This window comes from Leptidea sinapis, chromosome 47, assembly GCF_905404315.1.
Source record: "Leptidea sinapis chromosome 47, ilLepSina1.1, whole genome shotgun sequence".
NCBI classification, from domain to species: domain Eukaryota; kingdom Metazoa; phylum Arthropoda; class Insecta; order Lepidoptera; family Pieridae; genus Leptidea; species Leptidea sinapis.
This window is the reverse complement of record NC_066311.1, coordinates 8,247,730-8,264,002: the sequence shown is the minus strand read 5'-3', so window position 1 is coordinate 8,264,002 and position 16,273 is coordinate 8,247,730. Positions and strand designations below refer to the sequence as shown.

The 16,273-nt window shown below is 37.9% G+C and overlaps 1 protein-coding gene across 2 annotated transcripts; it reads left to right on the top strand.

Annotated features, from left to right (window-relative positions):
* Positions 1–535: 535 nt before the first annotated feature.
* Positions 536–5,172, top strand: LOC126978231 (uncharacterized). Of its 2 annotated transcripts, XM_050826997.1 has the most exons (3): positions 536–1,049; positions 1,289–1,995; positions 5,047–5,172. In XM_050826997.1, exons 1-2 carry the CDS (start codon positions 957–959, stop codon positions 1,721–1,723), a joined length of 528 nt encoding a protein of 175 aa, XP_050682954.1. In that variant the 5' UTR covers positions 536–956; the 3' UTR covers positions 1,724–1,995; positions 5,047–5,172. The 2 variants fall into 2 exon arrangements, with proteins under 2 accessions (XP_050682954.1, XP_050682953.1); XM_050826996.1 differs by lacking the exon at positions 536–1,049 and having other exon boundaries at positions 1,267–1,995.
* Positions 5,173–16,273: the final 11,101 nt, after the last annotated feature.

Sequence of the window (16,273 nt, the reverse complement as noted above, 5' to 3'; positions counted from 1 at the left end):
ACGACAGAGCCCACATCTCTGTCGTCCAAGGTCTGTACTATAGCTGCGCAGAGGAGCTAGGTAGTGCACTTCTGGGACTGGGGTTCAAACCCACCAAAGTTGTCGCCTTCAAGGGCGACGCACTGGTACCAAGTGACGCTCCCGAAGAACACTGATATCGGTGCCTTCAGGAAAATCAAATATATCTGTCACCAATCGGTGCGAATTTATAAATACACTGGCCTTCAAAAGTAAGTATCACACTTTTAAAATTGGGATAACGTTTTAAGTTCACAAGATATACTTTCGAAATAAAAGGGACTCCAAAGAGAATTTAATTTTGTACATAAAAACTTTATAGTCGGTAACCTTCTTTGAATATAATAAGAATTGGCTGAAAAAAAATTTCAAAAACAACCATTCCTTTTTCAAAGTGGACGTTTCCGAATTACAATTTTACCTTTCACATTTTTCTTTCTGTTTTAAATTTTTTTCAAGATCGATGGGTCTTGTTTTAAAAATTTATGCTAAAATGCTTTTTAGCACATAACATTTATTTATCATGCCTCTTTCAGTTGAAGAATGTGCTAGGATCATGGCTTTTGTGGAACTAGGCATCAGTATGCGTCGCACTGCAAGAATGGTGGGTGTGACGGTACGAACGGTCCAGAAGGTAAAGCGAAGGTACGAAGAGACTGGACACCATCTGAGGAGACATTGTAATGGCAGGCCCAGGTGTACCAGTGCCCGAGAAGATCGTTATATTATCTCCACTGTGTTAAGAAATCGCCACCAAAATGCAGTTGAAGTCCAGCAACAGCTACTTCAGACCCGGAGGGGCTACATTAGTGACAGTACAGTGAGAAGAAGACTTGCTGAAACAAATTTGAAACCCCGAAGACCAGCGAGTGGCCCAAAACTCGAGAGACAGCATCGAGTAGCGAGACTGCGATACGCCCGTGAATACATGCAGTGGGATGAAGAAGAATGGTCAAGAATTTAGTTTGCAGATGAGTCTCGATTCTCCCTTTACACTTCTGATGGAAGGCGAAGTGTTTACAGGCGCCCTGGTGAGCGATACCTTCAAGCCTGCATCTCAAAAAGAGTCCAATACGGTGGAGGCAGTGTACATGTATGGGCTGGCATATCTTCAGAAGGTCGTACAGATCTAATAGCCATAGAAAATGGCACCCTCACTGGGCAAAGATATGCTCAAGAAATTTTAAAAAATTTAATTTGAAAAGTGTGATACTTACTTTTGCAGGCCAGTGTATAAATCAAATAATAAATACGGCACCATGTGTTCCAGGTGCCAGACATTCGGACATGCAGAACGGAACTGCAACCGGGCCGCCCGCTGCGTCAAGTGCACGGGAGCCCACCTCACAGCGGAGTGCGACCGGAAGGAGGAGGCTCCAGTCCGGTGCTGCAACTGCGGCGGAGAGCACGCGGCCTCGTACCGCCAGTGCCCCCAACGCCGCATCTACCTTGCGGCCGTCAAGGAGCGCCAGGAGCGCTTCGAGACCCGCCAAGGCGCACCACCGCAGCCCCGCCTGTTCAAATCGAACATGGTGAACGGCCGCGGGTGGAACTCAGTAATGACAGGGACCGCCCCGTCACCGTCAGGCCTTCAGCCACAGGGCCTTCAGCCACAGGGCCTTCAGCCACCCACAACGCGGTCCACTGCCGGACCGCCTCCCCTCACGGGCACCCAGTCCGGAAGACAAATCTTGCCAGGCCTTAGGCCCACTGGCCCTATGCCAGGTGGCTTTAAAAGAGTCGAGACGAACTCAGCCCCCTTTAAAACAACCGAAGAGCCAGACTCTGAGGAAATGTCAACCCACGAAATTATAAAACTAATTAAAATCGTAGGTCAGCTGAAGCCTCTGCTCCACCGCAGCATGAGCTACGAGGAGCAAATCATCACAGTGTTTGAGTTCCTGAGCATCCATGGATGAAGAGATCCCCCGACTGGCACTGCTCGTCCTCTACGAGTAGCGTCGCTTAACATAAACGGTATTGTGATTAGGAAAAGAGAACTCATACATTTCCTAGGTACACACAACATCGACATTACACTCATACAAGAAACACACCTCGTTCCCACACGACGTTTTTCAATTCCCGGTTACACCTGTTACAGACGTGACGGACAGACAGAAAACCGCGCCCGAGGTGGCGTAGCAATTTTTGTCAAGTCAAATATATCGCATCATTCACTTCCACCGGTGGAGCATGATATATGCGATATAATTGCTATTAGATTAGAGTCTCACCGCGGACAGACACCCATCACAATAGTTAACTTTTATTGCCCTAAGCAAGACAGTAGAATCACGACAGCCATCGCAAAAGTTCTCTCTCTCGGCAACACAACTCTCTCCGGAACAGATGAGTTCCGAAAGCGACCCACCTCCCCTCCAACCCTAGGCACTCTGCCGCTAAATTACAACTCACCCTTGCCAAAAATATCACAAACGTTACAGACCCCACTGACTTATGACGTTATCTCGGACCATTGTCCCATTATTTTCGAAATTAATAGCCTCATCCCGCGCATCTCGCGTTCTATCTTTAAATACGGTATTTACGTTATTATAAAAAACATATTAACGAAGCCCTCCCCTCCCCCGGCTCCTTAAAATTACACCGACTCGAATTAGTGGACAACGCCATACAAACACTGACTGACGCTATAATCAAAGCCCGTAACGCGAACATCCCGACGTTCACACCGAAACAAACAAACAAACTTCCACACGACATAACAAGACTTATCAAACTAAAAAACCAATACCGACATCACGCACAGAGACTTCATACGCGTCGGTTTAACACGATTATTAATTCACTTCAAAACCAAATATCTTTTAAAATAAAATCTCTCACTTCCAACGAATGGAACAAAATGCTCGAATCGCTTGACACCCGCGACAATTCCCTCTGGCAGTTCGCGAGACGCCTTAATAACGTACCCACCCCTCTACCCTGCTTCAGTACCCCCTCGGGCCCCGCCCGGTCGGACGCTGAAAAGGCCGAGGCCCTAGGTACACACTTTGAGCGACAGCATAGACTCACCGTGGATCTGAGCGACCCCGACACCGAACACGAGGTGTCGCGGTCTCTAGACCACCTTTACAAAATAAACGCACCGACCGCACCTACGCCAGTTGTACCTCGCGAAGTCAAATTAATTTTAAAAACCTGTAAACCGCAAAAAGCCCCCGGGCACGACGACATACAGAATATACTTCTAAAACACCTCCCTTCAAAAGCAATAGACACCTTAGTTAATATATTCAATGCGTGCTTCCGTCTTACCTATTTTCCCTCGTCCTGGAAAATAGCAGTAATCACCGCGATACACAAACCGGGAAAAGACCCCACCTCCCCCGGGAACTACAGACCAATTAGTTTACTTTGCACACAAAGTAAAATATTAGAAATTTTAATTAATAATAGAATAAACTCACTTATAGAATCAAACCTACCTGAGGAACAATTCGGTTTCCGAAGGTCACACGCGACTACTCACCAACTGGCACGAGTTAAGAGTGACAGCCCTACCCAAATTAGCTTTAGGTGCAATTCCACCTCAGCACTTTAAGTAGAACATTAGAGTGGGGAATATTTAGTTGTAAGCATAAAATAAGTATATATGGATTGTAATTAGTTAGTAGAGAGATTATTGTATAATAGACTTGCAATGTAATTTTTGAAATAAATATTTTTTTTTTAAATAAACCTTGGCTCAACAACTTAATTGGCGCAGCCGGTAGGATCCCTGTAATTGTGAAAACTTTTTTTGTGTTGAAATCAAACTCTTTCGGCACGAAATTTTCTTTACAAAGTACGTTTCAACGTTTAAACGGGGACCTCCGAACAAATAAATTTATTAAGTACAGCCAAGGGTATCAGCAAGACATACAATAATACTGCAAGATCCATGGACGGAAGGACGGTACTGTGAGTAAAACTTTTCACCAATCCTGTCTATTTCCTGCCATTTTCTTTATTTATGTGTATTTTTTTGTGTTATTAGGGATTGGAAAACGCCTTGATAACGCTTGTTTAGTTTTAAATCAAAATTTTTAAAATTAAACTCTATTATAATTCTTCAATATAATTTTAAAATAATTTTATAGATTTTTTTTTGCATAATAATAACTTATAATTTCGTTTAAAATGGAAAATATTGTTAGAATACCAGTAGAAATAATTAACATTATTCCAATTTTCGATGGTGATGCAAGGCTATTGTCCTTATTCTTAAAAAATTGTGAGTATATTCTTAATATGTATAGAGGAAGCCAGGTACAAAATGAATATTTATATCATGTGATTACCGGTAGATTAACGGGTAATGCCGCGAATTTAGTAGGTGAAAGAGACCAAATTAATTCCTGGGCACTAATTAAATATTTTAGCATGTATGGCATACCAAAAAAGATAAACAGTGACTCCGGTACAGAATTTAATAATGAATTAATAAAAGAGTTACTAAATTTATATAAAATAGAATTGCATATTGGAACACCCAACAATCCAAGTTCCATGGCAATCGTAGAACGTTTTCATTCAACAATTAATGAAATTTATAGATTAGCTAAATATGATAAAACTGATTTAGATGCTTGTTCCGTCATGACATATGCCATCATGGCATATAATAATAGTATTCATACGGCAACCGATTTTGCGCCATTTGAATTAGTTTTTGGACATTCTGATTCAGGAAATGTGTTTGATATTGACCGGGAATGGAATTTAATACAAAAGCTTTTACAAGATCATAGGAAAAGATTAAGGGTATTGAATGAGTATGTCGCAGGAAAATTAGAAAAGGATAAAATTAAAGTTAGAAATAAGAAACAGGGTGAAGAAGCCCCTGAGATTAAAATAGGTGATAATATTTTTATGAAAAATACTAGAACTAGGAAATCAAAATTTTTGCCTAGATTCGAAAAAGCAAAAGTAATAGACAAACCCATTAGAAATATTATACCAGTAGAGTTAAATAAAAGAAAAACGAGAGTCGCAATTAAAAATATTAAACGTCCTCCACAGGTCAGGGTTAGTGTTGATAGCACTGAACCATGTAGTCCTAAACCTGGAACTTCAAGATATGAACAACAGTCCAGGTATAGCAGCATTGAAAGTGGGAACAACAGTGATGAAGAGTAATCATTGGACAATATTTAAAAGCTTAGATTTAGGTAATTTAGCTTCGGAAATATATAAATATAAGCAACAATTTAATAGTTTAATCAATGTTTTAAATAAAGAAGAGTATTTTAAGAATGATTTATTAGGATTAGACGAGTAAACGTTAGAATTAATACATTTAACAGAGGATAGATTAAATCAAATTTTACCATACAAAAGGGTAAAAAGAGCTATTTTTAGTCCTTTAGGATCCTTAGTTAAAGTTATTTCAGGCAATTTAGATGAGCAGGATGCTAAATATTACAATTTTGAAATAAGCAAATTCAAAAATGAAGAACATTCAGTGGAACAATGCGTATCATTAATGCAAAAAGCTTTTACTAAACTTGTCAATGTTTCAGAAGGTCTCAATTCAAATATTGAACTTCTTAAGTCACAAAGCAACGGGTTAGCATCAGATATGCGAAGTAAAATTAGTTACAATATTCTATTAATGAATAAATTTTACAGTATTCTAAATAACTTTCGAACTATATTTGATATCAACTATTATATTATTATATATATTATTCAAGAGGTAGAAACTGCTATAGCATTTAGTAAACTATATACCTTGCATCATTCAATCATTAATTAGTCAACAGTGCGATGTCGTGCTGAGCAAGTGTAATTCCGTTTCATCGTAATATTTTATTCAAAAAGAAGTATATAAACAGTGTGTTCTTTATGTTAATTAATATCTAAGCTGAACTACTAGTGCTATTAAACATAAAATCAGTTAGTTTAGTGCTTATTTTGAAGTATTCAAACATGAAATCTTGTGATTGATATTGTTGTGAGGTGACATTGTGTGTCCTTCAGCTAATAAGTTCAATGACCTCAGTTAATGTTGTGGCCAGTAGTGCAATATTGGATGCCTTATTTCAAAATTTGCACTCAAGACAGTTTGGCGTTGCGGTATTCAAGACTGTCCAAACTTAAACAGTTGAAAGTCCGTGGTTCAAATATCGGCCGTGAATAACATTTTATTATTTTATTTATTTTAGTATATTCTTATTATAAATAAAATATGAAGTTTGCGTGTTGCAAGTTGACAACAGGAAGCAGTGGTGAGATTATCACTTGCACTAAATGTAGACAAAATTATCATGTTCAGTGCCTCTTTGCAACTGATAATAAAAAGGAATTAAAAAATGAGTTGAAGAAGCATTGGATGTGCCCGGAGTACTCTTTAATGTTACCCAGGCAAACAAACAACGATAATACCCCTATGCGTAGTAGTGGTGTCATTAATAAGTCAAATGAAAATATACATTTTAAAAGAGGTGGTAGTTCATTTTCGCGTATTCATGTGGACACGTCATGTGAAGAAGCCGAAAATGATAACAATTTACTGGAGTTGATTAGGACGGGTGGCACATCGGAATTTTTAAGCTTGAAGGATGAATTTAAATCAGCACTTGTTCCACTCAAAGATGAATTAATATCGATTCGACAGGATTTCAATTGTATAAAGGAATCTTTGGACTTCTTTAATTCAAAATTTGATAGTTTAATTTTACGTATTGAAAAATGTGAAAAAGAATTAAATCAGCATAGTGAAAAGTTATCTGAGTTTGAGGAAGTAAAATCTACAATGCAATCAATCCTTACAGAAAACAATAATCGTGAGCAATGGGCTCGTCGATCGAATATTGAAATCTATGGAATTCCTGAACATAAAAATGAAAATCTGTATTCTATTTTACAAAATGTTGCCAGCAAAACATCCATTAAAATTGATCCCAGCACCAACATTGATTTTATCACCAGAGTTGCCACCAAAAACAAAAATAAGAATGCTAAAAAGTGTAAACCTATCATTGTGAAATTTTTAAGTCGATGGAAAAAAGATGAATTCCTTGCACAAGCAAGAAAACTAAAGATAAAGGGTAATGATTTAGGTTTTTCAAACAATTATAATAATGTTTACTTTAACGAGCATCTAACAAGTTCAAATTAAACCTTGCTGCTATCTGTAAAAAAAATAGCAAAGGAGAAGAATTATAAATATGTTTGGATAAAAAATTGCAGTATAATGTTAAGACGTTCTGAAAATAGCGCTGTACTAAATATATGTAATGTGAATGATTTAAACAAAATTGTATAAGGATTACTTATATATCTACCTATGGCACATCATGTTATGGAGTCTTTTTATTTTCCTGCTGTAGTTGTTTATATCTTTATAATGCATTTTACTCAATTTTAATTTTTAACGTTTGTGAAGGCATTTGTGTTTATAAGTTATCTTTTAAATGGGTTTTTAGTCGCGGAATCTATTTAATGTATGTTATTATAGTTATTTTTTATATTTCTTATGTAATATATTATAATTTTTCTTTTAATACCAGGCAAATATTGAATAGTGGAGTTATAATTATTATTTTACAGAATTTTTTGTACGTGTAATTGCTTTAAACTTTTTAAATCATGGGATATAATTTAAACATTTTGTACCAAAACGTACGAGGCTTGCGTACCAAAACTAATAAGTTCTTCAGGGCAATGTTGCATGGGGAGTATGATATAATCTGTCTTAGCGAAACGTGGTTGTATGATGGTATTTTTGATTCCGAACTCTTTGATTCAAGATACACTGTCCATAGATGTGATAGAAATTATGATGTACGTGGTGACAAAATGGGCGGCAGTGTACTTATCGCCTTAAAGTCTAACATAACAGTTCGTTCGTCGACATCCATTCAATTGAGCAACTTTTCAGCTGAAATAGTGAAAGTAACAGTATCGTTGATGTCTACTGCAATAACCAGGTCACTTCATATATATTGCTGCTATTTCCCTAATATTAACCATCATTGTGAGAGGCTTATTGATTTCTTTGAATTGGTTTCGGATGAGAAGCTAAATTATCCTAACGATAGTTTCTTGGTGTTGGGTGACTTTAATGTTCCGACTGCGCAGTGGGATAGGAATAACAATGTCATGATCCTGTGTAACCTTTGCGACGATAATAGTCTGGTCCAACCTACTTGGCCTTGGCCAACTTTATGAATATTGCTGACCTGAGGCAATTTAATTTAATTTAATTCAGTTCATAATGTCAATGGCAGATTTTTAGATCTTGTTTTTAGTGACTGCCACTGTTCCGTTAGTCGTTGCACTCAACCGCCTGTTAAAGAGGATGCACATCACCCAGCTCTGGGAATATTATTTTCTATCCAGAACTTACGATTAATTAAGCCAAATGCTAGATTGATTCGACTTTTTCACGGTGCTAACTACGAGGAAATCAATAATGCACTGTCCAAAATTAATTGGTTTGAATTATTGGATGGCCGTGATATCTTGGATGCAGTTAATGAGTTTATGAAATAATGCATAAAATTGTAAATGATTTTATTCCAGTCAAAATTTTAAGAAGTACCCATAAGTTTCCCTGCTGGTACCCTAGATGCTTAATAAAAGTTATTAAAGAAAAATTAAAGTATCATAGGAAATGGAAAATTTATAACAGAATTTCTGATTATGATACGTTTAGTCTGTTGCGTGATCGCGAAAAAAGGTTACAAACTAAATATTATGACTTGTATATTTCAAATTCTGAAAACAAAATAAAAAATTGTAGCCAATTTCTTTTGGTCATTTGTCCGAGCGAAAAACTCTTCTAGTTATATCCCTGATATTATGAATTTAAGCGAATTAACGGCAAGTGATGGAAATGATATTTGTTCCCTTTTTAGTAAATATTTTGAATCCATTTATGAGTCACCTGTCTTAACCTACAATAATAATTGTGTAAGTGCTTCGAGTAAGTATAGCTCTGTTAGCATTGGATCAGTTTCACTTTCTCCTATTATAGTAAAGAGATACCTCAGTAAACTGGATATTAATAAGGGAAGTGGGCCAGATGGCTTGCCTCCTATTTTTTTGAAGACGTGTCGTACCTCTCTATCTCTTCCTCTTTATTTATTATTCCACAAATCTATTTGTAGTGGCGTTATGCCTCAACTGTGGAAACAAAGTTATGTGGTACCAGTTTTTAAATCAGGTGACAAGCACAATGTGAAAAATTACAGACCCATATCCAAATTATGTACTATTGCTAAACTTTTTGAAAAAATTATATTCGATTGTGTTTTTCCTATTCTACGACCCATTATTATTCCTCAACAGCATGGTTTCGTTAGCAATAAATCTGTGGAGTCCAACTTATGTGAGTTTGTTCATCAGGTAACTACTGCAATGGATCAAGGCTTCCAGGTGGATGTTGTGTATACCGACTATTCAAAAGCTTTTGATAAAATCTGTCATCTTATCTTAATTCGTAAAATTGAAGAACTCGGTATACATGGCGATCGAATGGCAGTCACAGGCTAAATACCTAGGACTTATCCTCGACCGGAAACTTTCCTTTCCTACCTTACCTACCGCGTACAAATCTTAAACGACTTCATGTAAAGAAAAATATCCCAACACTAGAACAACACATACAAGAGGTAAGTATCTGATAGCTTATACAGAGGGCTACGCCGACTGAAGGACGGAATAAACCCCGCCCTCCGGTCGACTTGTAGTCGTAAGTCACTCACAGAGTACTGCCTCAGCATAAAACGTTATAAACATGCATTACCACATCACAACTGGTAAGAGCTCACAGAACACTAGCGTATATACACACACACACTCACGCACACAGAGTTCTAGCTAGGTCTGAATAAATGTAAAACCAATATATTGTAAATTGGTTTAGTTATAAGAATTAAATAACGGCGAAAACTGGCCTCCTATTCCCTCTCCCTCCTTCCCTTTCCCTAGATCCCCCCCCACACCCCTCTTATATTTATAAATTATATATGTATTTATACATATCTATGTATTTATTTACCTTAGTTTTTAAGTTAGTTTTAAGTTCTAGTCATTAGTCTTAAGTTAGGTTAAGTGATAGGTTACGATTAATATTACCCAATTAAGGTTTTCCCAGTTTCCTGGATTCCCCCCCCCCCACAAACCTCATGTATTAGTTTTTAAGCATAATAAAGTTTTATCCCTCAATACGTAGATAGGGTTGTAGAAATAAGTTTTCTGATACCTACATATATAAGGCTTAATTGTAAATTGCTTTAATAAGTAGATTTAAGTAATTTTGTATATATATATATATATTTTAATATCAAATATAGAAATTTGGAATTTGATTTTTTTTTGAAAAGTCATCCAGTACCGCAGTACCATTAGAACAAGAAACAACAAGGAACAAGGAATAAAGGAAGCTCTCAAGAAGTACTCAGCAGTTTTATTACTTCGAGGAACCCCAGCCCCTGTGGTGACGTACCCCTACGGCGGCCTACCTGTGCGGCAGCGAGAAAGCCTGCGATAACCTACTCCGACGGGTGGAAACTACCTACCCTCTTCGTCTTCAACTCAGTGAGGTTAATTCCAGCAATAGTCAAGTGTGCATGCTGCACAATTAAAATTAAAAAACAATTCTATGTTAAGAAATAAATATATATTTTTTATTAATTGAATAATTACCCATTTTGTAAGATATTTTATACAAGCTAAATAAATTCAAATTGATTTTTTTTTATAAATACTTTATGACAGAATGGCAGAAATATAAACAAATGAAACTTTTTTAGAATAATAACTATTTTTAATTTATAAAGGAAAAAAAAGATTTATCAGCTTACCTTTTCCATTGAAATTTATTTCATTGATTTATTTTAACATAATTTACAATATCTATTATTAAAATAAAAATTGAGTATTTGAATTATAATTACCTCCTTTTGTTCACCAATCACAATACACATTCCACCAATCACATCATAATTCCATAGGGTGCGTTCCACTAAGAATACACAACAATCATAGTCACGTTTATTTAGAATAAATTTTTTAGTAAAAAAAATCCTTAGTAATAAATTTAATAATAAAAAAATAATAATATCCGTATGAATATACTCATTCTAATAATTAATAATGCGTTTTTATTAGTAAATAACAATGCGGCGTTTTCAAACAAAATAACCTCAGCAAACAACACTGATATTTGACAATGCCAGATGACCATAATATTTGACATTGACCACTTTTTTTTAATCATATTAATTAGGAGCAAAGGCATACACGGTGACAATGCCTTACTCTGGATTGTTAGAGGATTTTTTGAATATTTCGTTAAATAAGTAATAAAAAAAATCTAAAAAATATAGAATGGAATACTTAAACATAAAGCTCTAAATGGTTGTCGGTTCCTTAGTATTTATTTAAAATTGAAATGTTGTGAATTGCCGTTTCTATGACAAAAATCAAGAAACCCGCTGACCCTGCAGGTCATCCCTTCAACTTCCCGCTGTTATCGCTATCGCAGCTCAAAGCGCTCGAAAATATCCCTCAAAGTTATTAGGCTTTTCGAGCTCAAAAGATCATCTTTCCTGTCTTTTGAGCTCTTGCGATTTATTTTCCGAACTCTTTTACCTCGGAATATACTTGTAAATTTTGAGCTCTTCGAGCTAACTAGAGACTTATTCGAAGAAAACGTAATTTTTAAATGGCGATATCTTTTGAATGCGTTTTTGATCGGCTTAGCAGCATTCGGTGCAATTTTTAATGCACAAAAAACATATGGTACGTTTGAAATCGATTGGTTGCAAAATTTCAAAGGTATTTCAAGAAAAAGGAAAATTTTATTCTTTTCAAAGTTTTATTTTTTGAATATTTTGAAACCGTTCGATCGATTGACTCAACAGTCGGTTGATTCGTTCTTGAGATATCGTACGATAAAAATTTTTTTTACAAACGCACACACACACACACTGCGGGACGTCATGCTGAAACAACTCAGAATAGCTTCCTAGGACCTCAAAACGTTTTTTTTTTTTATGGAATAGGAGGACAAACGAGCGTACGGGTCACCTGTTGTTAAGTGATCACCGCCGCCCATACTCTCTTGCAACACCAGAGGAATCACAGGAGCGTTGCCGGCCTTTAAGGAAGGTGTGCTTTTTTTGAAGGTACCCATGTCGTATCGTCCCGGAAACACCGCACAAGGAAGTTCATTCCACAGCTTTGTAGTACGTGGAAGAAAGCTCCTTGTAAACCGCACTGTGGAGGACCGCCACACATCCAGATGGTGAGGATGATATCCTAACTTGTGGCGTGTCGTGCGAAGGTGGAATTCGGCGGGAGGAATTAGGTAGAACAGCTCTTCGGAACACTCCCCGTGATAAATGCGGTAGAAGACACACAATGAAGCGACGTCTCTACGCAACGCCAAGTGATCCAGCCGTTCACAGAGTACTGGGTCCCCGACAATTCGCACTGCTCTGCGTTGCACGCGGTCAAATGGATCGAGCTGATACTGGGGTGCGCCAGACCAGAGATGACAGCAAAACTTCATGTGTGGCCGGACCTGCGCTTTGTACAGCGCTAGAATGTGGGCCGGCTTGAAGTATTGCCGTGCTCTATTAATGACGCCCAGTTTCTTTGAAGCCAATTTGGCTTTGCCCTCCAGATGGCCACGGAATTGGCAATCGCTCGAGATTTCGAGTCCCAGTATTCCGATACTAGGCGAGGCTTTTAGGGAAGTGTTGTCGAAGAGCGGCCAACTTCATTCAGCGCTTTGCGTTGCTCGTCAGTTTGGCATGCTCGTGTATATCACTTATTATGTTAGTCTATCAAAACTTTTAATATTAGGCGCGATGGCCCTAAACTAACCGTCATGTGCATTTGAGAAATTCAGTTTGCTTACATCCTTTTTGTAAGAAATAATAAATTAATTATTGAAGTGAAACTTCTTTAGCAATACTAAACTTGTGACTTGAAACTCGGTGAAACGAAAAAGTGAGGCGATAGAGGCGCCGTTGCCAGCGATTATTTATACAACTATTATTGTATCCAAGGTTCTCAAGGCCACGCAAAATTATGATTTAAAAAATATGGATATAGTATCCGAGGTTCTCGAGGTTACAGAGAACGAATTTGGGATCATTTTTAAAATCCAAGATGGCCGCCACGCAACATTATGATTTCAACAATATGGATATAGTATCCTAGGTTGTTGAGGGTGCAGAGAACTAATTTGGGATCACTTTTGAAATCCAAAATGGCCGCCGCGCAAAATTATGATTTCAACAATATGGTTATCGCATCCAAGGTTCCACGCCAAGCCACATGGAACTAAAATCGTTGAAATCAGAAAACAGTGAGCGTAAATACGAAACACTAAAATATGTCAGTATGTGTTCTTCGTCAATGCATTATATGAATACAATTGCTCCAACTTCACTGACTTATAATGCAAATGAGAATGAAACGAACTACAGATCAGACTATCAATTAAAAATTCAGATTACCTATTGTTTGTTTTTTTTGTTTGCAGTTGATATGAAAATTTTAGGTACAGCAAATAATAACACAAATGCATTACGCATTCAAGAAGATTTATATAGACTGAATGAGTGTTTGACCGTGTACAAATAAGACCTGAATGTGTCCAAATAGTTCTGCATGCATTATACTACTATGCCTACCCCTTCCCCTGATACGTATATTTTAAAACAGTAACGTCTATCTATGGTAAACGAAACAAGAGATCTACGTGTTGTCCACGATAGCTTACTACAAGCTTACTTACCTGCTGCTGGAACCCTTCATGGCCGAGTCCGACTCGGACTTGACGGTTTTTTTAATTAATTTACGCAATTGTAATTACAATCAAAATTGTAATTGTAATTTAAACATTATAATCCTGATAACCGTTTGAACAGTGACGGACCGTGGTTAACACGAGCCAAGAAGATTGATTCATAACAGAATATTTAGTGTTAACAAAAATTAAATTGAGATCTAATAAGAAATCCCCCATTAAAAGGAGAAAGTATACTTAATTGATAATGTGTCCTCAAGCTATCTCGTCCGAAAGGTAAATTAATAAAACTGCTTTGTGCGAAGGGCAAGAGGCTCTCGTGATGTGAAGTGGTGAGGCATATAGACATTAGTAACACCAGTGGTCAAGAGATGCGTCGCCTGCCTTTAAGGTACCATAATCGTATCGGATCGAGCAAACTGCAGCCGCAATTTGATTCCACAAATGTCTGTGCGAGACAAGAACTTTCTCGCACAACGCGCGATTGTAGAATGGCAGACGTAAACAAATCTTGGCATGGGTGGAATTTCGCATTGTGATGTATCAACCTGAACAACTCTGAGCACTCCCCGTGATAACTTTTAATTAATTAGTTGTTCTGATCGCAGCTTGCAGCACAGTTCCGGAGCAGCAACTGCTGCAGCCAGCACGCCATCGGATCCGCCATGTTACAAGTCTTTTAGTGATTTTTACGGTTTACTTACCTATTTACTTTTTATTAATAATAGTCTCGGATTTTTACCAATGTACATATGAAAATTTTGTATATTTTCATAAAAATGTAAATAATTTTCAAAACATGTTTGAAAGACATAATAGTAATGCCCAATATCCACTTATAGGCTAAGATAACTCGACAAGTCATTTATTGGCAATTATATGTAGTAGATGTTCTATCACCACATGTTGTGGTGAAATGCTGTTAAACATGCAATTGATATTTGCCGTAGTTTTTATTAGTTGTTGACTATTCGCCCTTTCTCAATTCTCTTTGTTCAAATGTGGCGTTCCGGCGTTCGGTGTACTGTGTGCACTGTGCTTTCGGTGTTAACTAATTTATTGTTACTTAAATGGTTACTTCCTTTAAAATGGTTTAGACTTGCAATGTCAGTTAGCATGTTTCTCCCTAAACTTAACCTCTCGTATGAGATACCACCTGCGCAGCTGTTTTGGCGCAAAACCCGGCGCGGCAACTAGAGACGCTATATCCACTTGTGCTTACTATTGTAAGTCGCGGTATCATTATTCGGTTTATGTTACGGGATGCTAGATAAACAAGCTTGTTTATGAAACGTGATTTATGAAAGATTCGTGCTATGATATCGCTGTCTTTCAGAGTTGTACGAGAAATTATGAATATTTTGCTAAACGCGTCAAAATAAAGATATTGCAATTGAATTCTTTGTATTATTTTTACAATAGTGGACACCTTATAATATGATTTCTTTCAACCAAAAATTGTTTTTTCTAAAATAATAATTTCACAAAATAATGTTCCCGTTGTATGCTATACAAAAATGGGCGCCGAAAGCCAAAGAAATACTTATACATTTTGTCTTCAAAAGCGTTGTGCTTTGTTTTATGGCTCTTAGAACCAAGAGCAATTAATAGTACACCCGGAAAAAAAAATCTGGTGTTTTAGTAGCGTAGTGTAGGTAGCCTGGCGCAACTCTTATTTTTTTTCTTTTTGCGCCCAGATAATGGGAAAGGGCTACCCTCCGGGATAACGACGGGAGGGAGGTGGTGAATGCTCATGCATATCAACGCAGCCTAAGGCTGCGTTGGTTATGTGGGACTCACGTAAGAACCTAAGTGCCTACCCACTAAACACCACCTGAGGTTGGCTTTGGGCAGTGTGCCCTCTAAGCCTTCATCGAAGGCGACCATCTCTCGGGGAAGAGCGGCGCAAGCGGCACTCCCTAGGGAGTGTTCGCTGGGAACGCACAGAAGGTGCTATCTAATTGGGACTTGGCGACATCAGAAGGCTGATCACAAATGGGAGGTAAGGCTACATGTATCTGGTACCTGTCAATCCAGGTCAGACGAAAGATTGAAAGAGGAGAAAAAATAGTGATTGGTTAGATCGAGTGATACGCCCCTAGGCTTTACTCGTACCGCACTATGTGGTAAGCGTTAAGTGCTTTAGGTATTACATGGAGGCCACCAAATGGTGTTGCTCCGCCAGCGCAAAGAGGCGCTCCTTGGAGGACTTAGCCATCCGGAGTTTCCGTGCCAGAACGGAGATTTCGTGGGTGTGGACTTCGCCTAGTGAGGCGTAGATCTCTTCCCGGTCTTTCACGGGGCTTTGCACCTGTGATTGAGCCTGGGGAGGTACTTCCCGCCTGGGGCCACTGAAGGGCATTGAATGCCTGAGAGGGAGAGGCTGATTGTCTCCAAGAGTTGGAGAGTTGGGGCCCGGAAGTTTTATTCCTCATATGAGGAAAATTGGTTGGGATGGAGTTAGAGGCCGGAGGT